Source organism: Pygoscelis adeliae, unplaced genomic scaffold (genome assembly GCF_000699105.1).
Source record: "Pygoscelis adeliae isolate BGI_AS28 unplaced genomic scaffold, ASM69910v1 Scaffold269, whole genome shotgun sequence".
Lineage (NCBI taxonomy): Eukaryota > Metazoa > Chordata > Aves > Sphenisciformes > Spheniscidae > Pygoscelis > Pygoscelis adeliae.
Genome location: NW_008825610.1, coordinates 1,168,406 through 1,181,827, shown reverse-complemented (window position 1 = coordinate 1,181,827; position 13,422 = coordinate 1,168,406). Strand labels below are relative to the sequence as shown.

Below are 13,422 nucleotides of genomic sequence, written 5' to 3'. Positions count from 1 at the left end.
AAATTTTTTTATTTTTATCAGAAGAAAACTAAACTCTCTTCTTCCTATCCTCCCTTCTTTGGGGGTTCAGTAGATGGATCTGTAGTTCAGCAAGAGTTCCAGTCTTCTCTGAAAGACTTCGGCATAGTATTTTTAACTTCAAGATAAAGTATGTGACTGAAAAGTTCTTGAAATAGCTGTAGCTGTCAGTTTTACTGCGGGCCATATAATTAACATTGTTTACTGCTTCCAGTGACACCAATTTTTTCAGGGAGAGCAGGTTTATTTACAGTGCCTAACATAGTGTAAATTTTAGAAAAGTATATATTTTTATAATATTTTACTACATGTAGTCTGCCTGAAGGATTTAGTACTTGTCTTTCCAAAGTATATGGCTTTTTTAGGAAGCCAAACTTTTAAATATCTCTCTAATGTCCTTTTTTCTATTATGCATGTATTAACAAACATTTCACTGGCAAAAGCTGATCAACAGTATGAATCTTTGTGTCTGTATTGATTGTCCAGACATCCTTCTAGCTTTTAATCTGTGAAGCACTTCGCAGACAATGCTGTACTTCTCATGTGTACTTCAGTTCAGCTTTCATAGTTCTTTTTCTGGCCAGCGATTAAGACACAACAGGAAAAGGAAGCTTGTCTCAGGATGGCTGATTTCCTTACAGTAGCAGAGAACAGTCTGCTATTACTCATCTGAAAAACCTGAAAGTAAAATCGCTGGAAGTGCACTGTAATTTTTTTTGTTGTTTTCTTTAGCTTTGAAATACAACAAGAAAGCAATAGCAGTAGATCACTGAGGGGAGAGCAAGAGGCATTTCTTCTGTAGAGCCTTGAATTTGAGGTCTGTATTACTTATTTGTTGAATCTAGTCCCTTAGGAGCAGCCAAAAATTTGCTGCTGTTACTGCTGCTTTGCAAGCAGCAAAGCAGTGTCCAGCAACCTTTGCTTTAAACTCTGGTGCTTGAAACTTTACAACACCTCATCAACCAGCTTACTCTGTTAAGGTTATGTGTAATAATCTAATGTATGTAAAATTGGAGAAGGATGCTTTCTATTTGTAACTTTTTATTCGTAAAACATTGCATTGAAAATTGCGTCTAGGGAGTACGTTTCCCATTGCCACTTTTTGACACAGAAAGCTCCTAATGCTGGGAAGTAATTTCAGCAGTTGGTGAAAATCGTCACGGTGTCAAAGATACCTGTGGAGTTCATGCACTGAAATGAGCTGCCGAGAAGAGCCAGTGTCATGGATCAGGATTCCAGTGTCTGCAAGTCTTGCCAAGTTGCCTGAAGACAAATGAATACTCGGTTTCCTTTTGAAATACTGTTTGTGTGCAAACCAGAATTTGATTGAAGTGTTGTCTTTCCTCAGTTTGTTCTTACTGGCTTTGGCCATATTAACACCAGCTTTGTATCGATGCTCCAGTTATCTGGAACTGAATTCAAGAGAGCAAGTTCAACCTATTTGAGGATCTTTAAATTCATGGAGTGGTTTGTTTTCACTGTGGATAAACTTCTTTGTGCTTCTTCAGTATCACTTATAAAACCCTGGGGCTCTAGGCTGGTTTACCCCTAGACATTTTGAAGTGCACCCCCATTGGTGGTACACATGACTAATGTAATTTCAGACTTGGAAGGGGAATACTTTCCTACCACTTTCTACTTAGTTATATTTAGCACCTTCTCTTGAGGACCTGCAGTGGCGTCATGGCTGAAGATTTAGGTTATGGTTTAAAAAAGTCGTCAGCAAAAGCAGCTGGGTGTGAGCCTGCCTCTAAAGCCTTGAAGGAGAAGCAATTCAATGATCTCACAAAGAGGTTTGATAAGTTGTTGATGTTGAGATTTCAGTGGTTGCATTTGGAACAACTCCACAAACACTACAATGGAAACAAGGTTTTTTAATGAAGATGTCAAATATGAGATCAGACTTGAATAACTGGACTGAGAGAAGGAAACTTTTCAGTGTGATCGCTTTTATTTCTCAGAAATGAGCACAATTTATTTCTGTGAAGTAATGTATTTATTTGTCAGTATATTTGACAGTGCAACTGCCCTTTTGTTTCTATTAATATACCTGCATTTGGACACAGTTTCCCTGTATGCGAAGAGGAGGATGAATATAAGCACTGGAAAAAAGTCCAGTGACCAAAGGAGCTTCGGTCGCCTCCTGAAAACCTGAATACTTCTTCCCAAGGGGTCTTTAGTTTTGGTGACCCTCATACAGTGCCATGTGGATAGACTTGCACCTCCAGTCCATTGAGGTCGATGTGGCAATTGGCTTACACGTAGAATTGCCTTGTGTTTGTCTCCCCATTCCATCCTTTCCTCTTCCTTCCCCCTGCTGCCTGTGGGTTATTATGCAGCTTGAACGTTGTTTAGCCAGTGGAAGGGGAGGTTCTGTCTCTTCTTCTGAGATGGCTTTTCTCAGTGACTTTCAGTATATTTTTTTTTTTCTCAAGCCTTAAATTTGATTAAATAAAATTTAATGTTTTGTACTTCTGCAGTTTGATTTCTAAGATTTGCTGTTTCCAATCACTAGTGTTTCCCTCTCTAAGGTTTAGTCTGGCTGCTGAGACTGCAATTTGTGGATTGTGGATTCTGTAAACTTACCATTTACAGAAATGGTAATGGTCCGCTGGTGTTAGTGTGTATATTTTGCTGAAACTAATTCTTGATTTTTTTCAGTCTGGGCTGCTGAATAATACATAACACAGGTGCTTTTCTCCCCACTGTTAATGGAAAGCCGTGAACAAGTGAAGAGTTGTGGAATGGTGTAGAGAAATTATTAAATCTCTGGACACCCAAGAAGTTAAAACTGCTGTTTGCACTTTGACTGCCATTATCCACAGTTACTGCTCTTGTGGTTTGCACAGTCTATGGTTTGTCATGTCTGAGCAATGTTCCTGAAACTACTCTTAAGAGTGCAGAAGGGAAGTAACTTCCAGGTTTGAAGATGAGGCTTGCAGAAATAGGTTTGTGTCTGCTTCTTTGACCATTTTAATGTTTCTTTGATGCATTAAAACCTGATTTTAGTTTTAATAAGGTCAGAGAAACATTCAACCAGTAGATAATGGCTATATTAGAATAATGCAATATCTGGAATTAGATACTCTAGAATGTTAAGGCTGGATCATTTCTAATAAGAATGACTTAACTTGAATGCGGCTATTTGGGGGGGTGTGTGTGTATATATAGAACTTGTAATAGATCCTGATATATCTCATACTAATGCCTGGTTTAGGCACAACCCCAGATCTTATTCTGAAGTTGCGATTGTCTGAAGCTATTTCTCATTTTGACATTGGAAATGTATAGGATGCCCATATCACTGTGTGCTTTAAGCTAGAGGAACCTGCACATTGTTCAGCTCTTGTTTTTCTTTTCTCCTACTATGTGATCAAAACCTGCTTGTGTGTTACTCACCAAGTGACTTGTCTGGGGTGGTTTTATGAAATTCCCTTTCTCAAGAGTACTCCTGAAAATGACATTTGGTGGCGAATGTAGTGGGCTAAATAGTGTTAACAAGTTTTGCAAGTGGGAAAGCTTTTGCAGGAACAAAGTTGTAATGTTTGTTTGCAGACTTAAGCCAGTTATACTGAAATTATTTAGAACAGGCGGTCTTGTTGACTTTTAAATATTCCCTGCTTTATAACAATTTTTTTAAAGGTCAGTACTTTTCTATTTTTTTTTTCCTCAATAACTTTTAATGCTGACTAAAAAAAGTCATTGTTCCCTAGCTCTTCAGTATCTACCACTATAGGGTTTTGAATTTGATCTCTTAGGTCTTGGCAACGTGACTCTGCAACATACTTGCAACTGCTTCAAAAGGTTCCCATAAGGACAACTTGTGAAATAGATCCTCTTCTTACCTTTTTTTTATCAAGTGACCATTTTTAAATATGAAAGGCTTCTGTAGAAATGTGCAGAGACATTTGTTTTATTACAATTTTTCATTATCTAAAGTTAAACCTAGGATTTCTTACTGGAAATAATTTAATGAAATGCCAGCTGCCTCCAAATCTTCACACATGCCCACTTGTAATTTCTAACTAGCTTTAATTTGTATCTTGTCCAAGCACTGTATGGACATTGACTGCAGTTTCTTGTAAACTTTGCTTCTACTGAGTCTCATTCCAGGTTACAATAGCTGCAACTCTGAAATTAGGACAAGACCGTGACCTCGGATACTTAGGAATACAGCTTGTGACACTAGCAGGTAGAAACTCAGAGATGAGCTTTAAAATTGGAAATTGAAGGGGGAGTTGGTTTAAAGGTACAGTTTTGTGGCGGTTTTAACATGTTCAGTTAACAGCTGGGCTCACAGATTGATTCACAATGTGCAGAGGTTGAATCGGTGCCAATTAGCCCTTTGCATTGTTTAAGCTACAGCTCTCCTCTAATCTAAAACCCCATTGTTTCAGGTTGCATGATATAAGCTTGACATTTTTTAAAATTATTTTAAAGTCCCATTGATATAAAAAAAAGTTGCAAGTGATATCCTGACTTGACAAAACCAAGCAGCTTAAAAATGTATTACAGAAGTGGTAATTGCCTGATGCTTCTCATGTGACGTTTTCTAAGACCACTTGCTTGACGGGCCTTATTCCTACTGCTGTGTGTTAGTAGCTCCGTGAAGAGCAGCAGTGATGCAAGTATCTGTCGGCCAAATAGATGAGCAAATGAGTATTTTTTTTGTATGTACAGCTTTAAAAGCAGGAGCTGTACCTGGGTTTTAGTAGCGTTGGTTATGCGGCAGCATGACAAATGCAAGGTAGGGTTGGCAAAGCTGGCGTTTTATTGCATTTGCCTCAGCAGCAGTGCAGGGTTGCTACTGGGGAAGAAGGGAGGCTAGTGCGGTGTCTCTCCTCTCAAAACTTGTAATGTTGTGACGGCTTCCTTGACCACATTTGCATTGCTGTGACTGCAGAGTTGTTCGAGGGTTTCTTTAATCTTGTCCTCTTCTATTTCTTGTCTCAGATCGCCTGAATGGGACACGAAATGCTGACTTTTAGTGACATGCCATGGCATAGTGGCTCCCAACAATTGTTGTAAGTTTGGAGTACTTGCTGTTTAAAATGAGCTGCTTTAATTTAAATAAATTTCTCTCAATAGATACCCTTTCAGCCATTGAAAGTATTGAACAAGTTAAGATTTTTTTTTTCTTCTGTTTGACTTCCAAGAACTGATTGAACAGAAGAAAAGCACTCTGTTGAAATGTAATACAGGACAAGTTCCGGCATTTTTTTGCCTGTATGCTTTTTGTTAGCCTTTCATATTAGTAAGACTTAACTCTTAGTGTTACAGTTAGTCTATAAAGTGCTAAGTATATACACCTCTGGAAAAAAGTCTTATAGATCACATCTGTTGTGTCAACACTCTGTAGTAGCACTGAAGGATGCAAATGCTTAGCCCTAGTCCAACATCTGTGTGGCTACAGGGAAAAAATAGAGTATACTGCAAAATCCAGCTTGTCTGCCGATACGGGGTGGCTCCAGGATTTGAAAGGCAGCTCCCTTTTGTGGCAGATTCTTGCCTGAGCACAGTCGTTACTTTCAATTTACATGATTTATGTATTAAGATGTGAGAAACTGGCATGAGATCTTTGGACTCCTGGTTTCAAGGTGGTTTTCAGTTAGTGTCACACATCCAGGATGAGTCTGATCTTGCTCGAAGCATTTTAAGTCTTCCCTAACCATGGAGTGAGAGAAACTGAAATCATATCCTTCATATGTTTTACTAAAAGTTGCTGTGCAAAGGCAGCATTGCTAAAATTGCTGTTTTATCTCAGCTTCTGGTTTGCTTACAGCATAGGCAGAACAAATGTATGCCTGCCTGTGGAAGATGATACAGACTCTCTGTGTCCTTGAACACAAAAATGCTGTGGTACATACAGGACCTGGGACTGCCAGACATTTGTGCATGGTGAATTTGGACAAAGATGTCTTTATTCCAAGGCTCTAATTTTGCTATTTCAGGACTTGATTATGCCAGTGACTCACTGGAATAAAGCCTTGCTTTTTTTTTTTATTCAGCTGATGGTTTAATCAACTTTTCATAAAGAAAGAAGCTACTTGACTGGGATTTTTGGTGATCAATAAAGAATGAACCTCTTTAATATCCTTTACTACTTGCTGACTGCAACATTGCAAGCAGCACATTTCAGTAACAGAAAACACTTGTTTTCATCACAAATATCCATCCTTTCATCACAGACAACTTAAAATGAAGTTACCTGAATTAAGAAGACTGCACAAAAGGCCTATTGAATTATATTTCACCTCAGGACTTGTATTATCATCTTGTAGAAGTTTGTGTAAGCTTTGAACTAGCTGTGATTCCTTAAAAGATTCTTCAAGAGTTCCTGAAAAATAAACAAATACTTGAGCTGTTACCTGAAAAGAAGCTAGAGAGTGAACATGCTTGCTTTTTAAAAATAAAATTCCTGACTGGCTTCATTTCAAATTGGCTATGCACGGATGTCTTGGGCATCTGTTTTCTGTACTAGAGAATTTCTGTATTATTTTCTGTACAGTGTTTCTTCAGTGGCCTCATTCTGGAAGATAGAACCTGTATACTATAGATTGTAGAAAAATAACCTCATAAGAGACTAAAATTTGTAATGATCAGTGCTAGAAATGTTGATTCACGTTAGTTGTCCGATTGAGTTTGAGCACCTTAACGTGGTAGACCAAGCAGTAAAATGGGCTCTGTACTGTCTTGCTTGTTGGTATAGGAAATTCCGAATTTCAAGTTGACTATTTCTTTTCAATTTATCTTTTGATGTATGTAGATTTGTGGTGACTGTCTTTATTGTAATAAATTGAGACCCATTTTCAAATGTGATCAGTCATACAGGAAAAATGTGAAAAAAAATTATACTCAATCTCTCTGAAAATAGCTCAGTAAAAGTAGGTAGAATCTTTATAGTTTTCTCACTTGTTTCATTTGCAGCTTCTACAAGGCCCTTTTGTGTATGCTTCTGCTTTATTCTCTCCTGCATTCAAATATCTGTCTTCTGAAGATCATTTCCTCCCTTTATAGTCTTCATTGACTATTCAAGTCCATAATTTGTCCTTAGTTTTGTCTTTCTCATCTTTTTCTCTAGTCTTCATCACCTTCACTTTGCTTCTGTTTTTTTGTGTAGGTTTCTAGCATCATACCATGCTACTCAACAGATTGTGCCTGTCCACACAACCTGATCATTTGACTCTACCCTAAACCAAAAAATCTTCAGGCAATTCCTGAAGCCTATTGCTTTTGTGATATTCTGGATGGCTGACTTCCTTTATTTCATGCCGAAGAGCTAAACCTAGACAAGAAACATGCTTTTTCTTGCATGTTATATAGAATTAACAGCATGACAATGTTTCTTGGTAATTGAGGATCTTGCACAGATAAATGCTTTTAGGAGAAAAATACCTAAATCGATTGTAGATGCTATTGCCAAGGCATTCAGAGCCTCATTCTGCATGGCAGCATGTTTGCTTGTCATCATGGAAACCAGATGCTTCACTCCTTGTGCCTCCTGGATGGCTTTGACCACTTCCTGTTAAAGCAAAGGTAAAATATCACAGATGGAAATCTGACTTATGAATAAAGCAGAATGAAGAGAGAAATGAGATTTCACTCTTCAGCCTCTGAATAGATGGAAATTATTTGCCTGCTGCAAAGCAAACTGATGATATTTGAAGACTAGAGATAACATTTCTTTTGGCACTGATCATGTCAGTTTAAGGCTGGTCTAATTTACTTGGAATATCAATACTTACAATTATATATATGCATATCTATAAGATAAAAACATGTATTTTGTCTCAAGAGTTTTAGTTTGACCTGATTCCAATTTTTCATTTGAAGCCTTCAAACTAGCGAAGATTCGTTTTACTTTATCAAAGCCTGTGCAGATAGTATCTACTCTTTTTTTATCACTACCTCAAAGTAAAGCACAGTTAGGATGCCTGTGTGTAATATAACGATTTACAAGAAACAGAAGCCTGTTCTAATACGCCAGCAGATACAGATCACGCCAGATCCATCCATCCATCACTAGGTAGGTAAGTGGGCTCTTTGGAGCTCCTGGAGGACTGACGTTTGGGACAGGTCTGGCTTATCTTTGCCATTTTAATTTGAAACTAATATATATGGAAATAGAAAAGCTTTACCTACTTACAATTTGTCAAGCCTTACTCAAGCAGGGTGAAAGCTGACAAGTGACAGTAAGTAACCATGTTGCTTGTTTCTGTGTGGTATCTGTGGCTATGGAGAGCACTGCTTTCCTGCTCACCTCCCACTTATTGGTATTGAGGCAGACTAGAGGGGTTTTTACTGTGAACTTTCATGTTTTTAATGATAAAGCTGTATGTGCTGTTTAACACTTAACCCCTGGCTATATTGACAAGCTTTAAAAATGTTTGAGAAGGATGAAGTAGAAACATATCAGACCAATAGCGCTCATACTTGGGATCTGTTGTGACGCAAGATCGATGCTAGCAGCCGATTTGCTTCTCCGTGAACGCCGGTGGGGTCGTTGGCATTGCACCACTGCACAAGTCTGTTGAGCAGCATGGGGTCTTGGCCCAAGATTTCAGCCGCGTCAGCTGAAGGGAAAAGCATCATCATCAGACACTCAAAATCAGACTCCTCAGTCTTTCTGTCACAGAAATGTGAATGTAGAAGTAGCCAGGACCACGGGTCTGAGCTCAGTATCCTTTAAGAGCTGTAACTAAAGCATTGGGCTTTTAAGGGATCTTGGAAATCTTTACCTGAGGAATGCCAGTTGTGTTAGGGCAACTCTCGGAGGTAAAGAACAAAGTAAGCTGTTCCGATAGCAGTTTCTTAAAAAGGATAGGTCTGAAGCAGGGCTTAAAATGAGCAGCTTCATATCTTTGAAAGCAAATATTCTGTTTGCTCTAGCAAATTGCTATACTGAAATCTTCATGAGGACTGTCCCTTTCCCGTTTGGTTTCTTGCACTTGCTCTTTGAGCACTGCACAAATGTAATCGTGGGCTCCTCAGAGTCTGTTCTTGCTGTTTCAGTGCTCTCATTAATGGTGATAATTACTGTTGGTAGCATGTGGGAAGCCCAGTCTTAGCACAGAATCGCAGCATGTCTGTAATTGCATGTCTCAAGTCTTAAGAATGTGTGTTGAACCGTGTATTGGGCATCATCAAAACTTCCCCCAGAGTTTGGAGGAGCCTTTTAATTTGCCTTCCCCTGTGTTTCAGGAACCCTGTCTCAAGACTTGCTAGAAGTATTAATCTGTGTGGTTGATATTTGGAAAAAACCTCACTAGATAACTTTTCCTAAGAAGTGGAGCTCTAATGATATGCTGTGGTTTAAGGCTTGTTGCCACTAAGGGAGACTACTGCAAAAGCTCTTAGAAGTTCAACAGCAAAAGGAGCTTTACTCATGCTCTCTCAATATTGCATCAGTCTAACACATGGTTCTTTAAAGTGCTGTGGATCAAAAGTGACTAACTGGTGGAAAGTGATTTCCTAAGCAAAGGAAAAATGCAGATATAAGAGCGCTGAGGACTCTGAAATACTCTATTTTAACCAAATATGTTAAGCAGGGGTTCAGCCCTGAGAACATCCTGGTAAATACTGCTTTGGTAATTTCAGTTAGTTGATTCTGTTCAGTACTTAAGACGCTGACATTTTCTACATCTTGGTCCAACTAGAATTTTCTTCTGAGTGAATGGTACCAGGTGAAAGATAAGAAAGTAGTAATGTGCACAACTTAAACTGCCTTTTTGTAGGAATTGAGTGCTCACCCATTTGTCTTTGAGCACAAAAGAGCTGTTTTGTGAACTGCCAAACCACTGTTTCCGTGTGTTCCAGTTGATCATGAACTGAGGATATGAATGCACAGCACTTCCAACTGGGCACCAGATGTAGCAAGTGAGAGGCAAGAGTAGTCACAGGGCAGATGCTCAGTTTTGGTGTAGAATTATTCTATTTGCAAAAATATACTGTGGTTATAAGATTTAATTCAAATTTAGGAGTCTCATGTAGTTAGTTGTAATTAAGGTTTTTTCCTGTTGACTTAATTTTGATCAACTTGAGTCCTGTCCATGCCTGCCCGCCTCCCACCCCTCAATGCTGGAGGACCAGAGCAGATGAGCATGAAATGTGCGTTGTGTGCTCTGAAGAAGGAAAGATGTAGTAAAAGCCTTCATGGGAAGTGTACATTCTCTAAGAAGGGCTATAAAGGGTCTGTGAGCTTTTTCCGATCTTTTTCTGCTTTTCCAGTCTTTTTAAAATAGTTCCAGGCTTGAAAGAAGGTAACCAGGGAGGTCCCTGCTCCTTTGGAAGCAAATTCAGAAAGGGAAAAATGTGGGGAAAAGTCTGCATGGTTTTAAGATACTGGGCAGTTTGTCTCTTGGAGCTTTGCTGAAGCAGACTTGAGGAAGAACCAACGTTAACATCTGGAACAGCAGAGAGAGGTTTGGCTGATAGGGACATCACTCTGCTCCTGTTCCTTTACCTGTCCCTTTCTTTCTGTGTGTTGCGTTTGTTTCGAGATATTCTGGAAAGGGTCAAACAGAGTGTCTGCCAGTGTCAATAAACCACATGATTACTCTGGATATTTTTCAGAAACTAAGTTAACCTATACTCCTATTTTGGGGAGGGAGATGAGGAAGGACGGATGCTTTCTTTTCTTATTTGTCCAGTACACTAAGGAACAATCCACAGATCAAAATCCCACAAGGAATCTGGGAGCTTCTAGCCTAGTTGAACATGTTTGTTTTGAGAGAAGAGTTACTTGTCGTTGCACAACCACCTGCGTATTACCTCCTGTAACAGAAAGGCTTTTGTTTCTAGGTCAGATATTACATGTTAGTCTGAGGGGATCATGGTAATCCAGTTTAGTACAGAAAGCTGAAAGAGGTGAGAGGGTGGTGAATGGAATCAGTCTAAGAGGTTTGTTCAAAGGAGGCGTCTTGACCCAGTTTGACAGGGACTTCCTGATGTCTACCAGCAATAGAGCTCTTTGAGATAAAACGCAATTAGTTATCCTTAATAGGAACAGGAGGACCTTTTAACTTATAAAACGCCAAATTTGAATAAATTGTGTGTATGATTGAACCTTCAGATGAGCTGAAAGTCCTTTGGCTGTTGAAGCGCACAAATTCTTCTGCTCCTCTGAAGCAAAATGGTGGAGAAACCAGGAGTTAATGTTAACATCTCTTTAGCATAATGAAGCTGACAGATCTGACTGCAGTTTTCTATAGTTAGAAGGAAACCTACATCTTCTTGTCTGTAGGCCTCAGCATGCCCAGTGATTGTCAGAGTAATCAATTTATACTAGATAATTCAATTAACTAATTTAGTGTCGACTTCTTAGTAGATGTGTATTCATAAGAGTTTCAGGCTGAGTTAATTAAGGGCAATGTTAGCTCATGGGTAAACAGAACAAAGTAATTAAAGGTGGGAGAATTGTGTGCTTATAGGCAGGAATGGGTAAACATTGAATAATCGTCTACATCTTTTTTTCTACTCTATATCTGTATTGTTTCACATTCAGGAGTTGTACCATTTTGTGCCAAATTCCAACTTCATACTAGGGCTGGTAAATAGCATTGAGTAAAAAAAAAAAAAGAAAAATATTATTTAGTGTCTGGTAATTTAGGTCTGTGTTATTATGGTGTCTCAATTTTAAAAGCTAAATGGTTTCCCCTGTCACAATTCAGATATAACTTTGGAGACATGACCTTTTAATGATTTCCTTCAAAGCGTGAGAGGAGGAAGAGGCTAAGTGTCTGTATCTCTTGCAATGTCCATTTCCTACCATGGTGAAATGTAAGTGAAAGCAGCTTTTTACTGGACTGGAATCAGTGCAAATTAATATGAGTGCTGGATCTAAATTTTATATCATGCATGTTCATTTGAAAAAGGATGCAAGTAGCTGCTGTATCAAAGTGGTGTCTGCAGTGGTGTAAATGAGTGCAGCATGGAATGTAGGAGTGTAAGTTTTTTTTCCCCTTCCATATAACTAATGAATTTGTGATTGTAATTGTTCTGTACCAGCTGTCAGTTCCCATCGCAAAATGGTCATAACTTTTCTGATCCTGTTTTTGACCTATTTCTTGTTATTCCTGCACATCAAGGTGGTCTGTACTGATCAGTGTTCTAGAGCAGCTGCTCTGGTGATGTGAAGGAATTAGAACACATTAAAAAAAACCCAAACCCCACAACACTTGTGTTATAATCTGGTAAGAAGCTAGAGAAGTCTAAGGATAAATTAAGATATTGTAGTAGATCTTAATGTAATTCTGGCATTGTGCATGTTTCGCAAAATGCAACTATATGCACAGAGTATTTGTTGCCTTTGCATACCCACCTCTGTGTGAAACTGAATGAAGTGCAAGTAGATAATCCCTTATTTCAACGTGCAAAGTAAATTCAACATTTGAGCCGCACCAGCAAGATAAACCTGGCAACGTGTGTAGAGAGACTGCGTGACTGATAGAAACTCATTTCTCCTGCCTCCCTCCACCCCAGCTCCCTTGGATCCTTTTATATTCTCCAGTTTTATTGATTTGCTTTCCTGTGATTTGGCACTGTAAATCCTTAGCCTGACTCTCTTCCATCATACTCATGCCTTGCTGGTGTATTTCTGGTGGAAAACATCTTCCCTTTAGGCCTCTGCCATTTCTCACTGACTACTGCAGATTCTACCCTTTGGTTTGTTTCTCATCTACCTCTGAGGCTGACTGGGTCAGTATTGGAAGGCTCGCAGCCTCCGGCAATCATCTCTGTTGGAACCTCTCTGGATTGAGTGGACTTAGGTTATCAGGACACTTAGCCTGTAGTCTCCTTGCACATCCGTTGTCTTGCAGAGGGAGGGGAGGAGGGGGGTGTATAGTTGACATCAGTAAACATTAGCAATTCTCTACCTTGACCATCTGCTAACATCCGTAGTGTTCCAAGAAGTTTAAACTGCGCAGGAGGCATCTCTGACCTTAGAAGTGCCTGAATCCGTTCTGCCACACCTTCCTCCAGCATTTGAACCTTGTTAACAACTAGAAAATGGAAAAAAAAAAAAATGTGAAGCTCAGTAACTACACAAGCAACAGATAGGACATAACTGTTGTTCTGAATTTTATGCTCCGTTACGCTCCTAGCAAAAGGTCCAACTTATTGGAGTGCTGTCTTGGTTTCAGCTGGGATAGAGTTAATTTTCTTCCTAGTAGCTGGTACAGGGCTGTGTTTTGGATTTAGGATGAGAACTATGTTGATAACACACCGATGTTTCAGTTGTTGCTGAGCAGTGCTTACACTAGCCAAGGGCTTCTCAGCTTCCCATGCCACACCAACTGAGCAGGCTGGAGGGGCACAAGAAGCTGGGAGGGGGCACAGCCAGGACAGCTGACCCCAACTGGCCAGAGGGACATTCCATGCCATGGGACGTCATGCTCAGTATAT

General features: G+C 39.3%; 1 protein-coding gene across 1 annotated transcript in view; it reads right to left on the bottom strand.

The window, feature by feature from the left end:
• Window positions 1-4,842: 4,842 nt before the first annotated feature.
• LOC103924210 (rap1 GTPase-GDP dissociation stimulator 1-like) overlaps window positions 4,843-13,422 on the bottom strand; it is a 22,432-nt gene continuing 13,852 nt past the window's right edge. Inside the window, 5 exon segments of the mRNA XM_009332696.1 lie at window positions 4,843-4,976; window positions 6,227-6,355; window positions 7,414-7,540; window positions 8,452-8,591; window positions 12,894-13,019. Coding sequence (XP_009330971.1) covers window positions 4,843-4,976; window positions 6,227-6,355; window positions 7,414-7,540; window positions 8,452-8,591; window positions 12,894-13,019 — 656 coding nt within the window.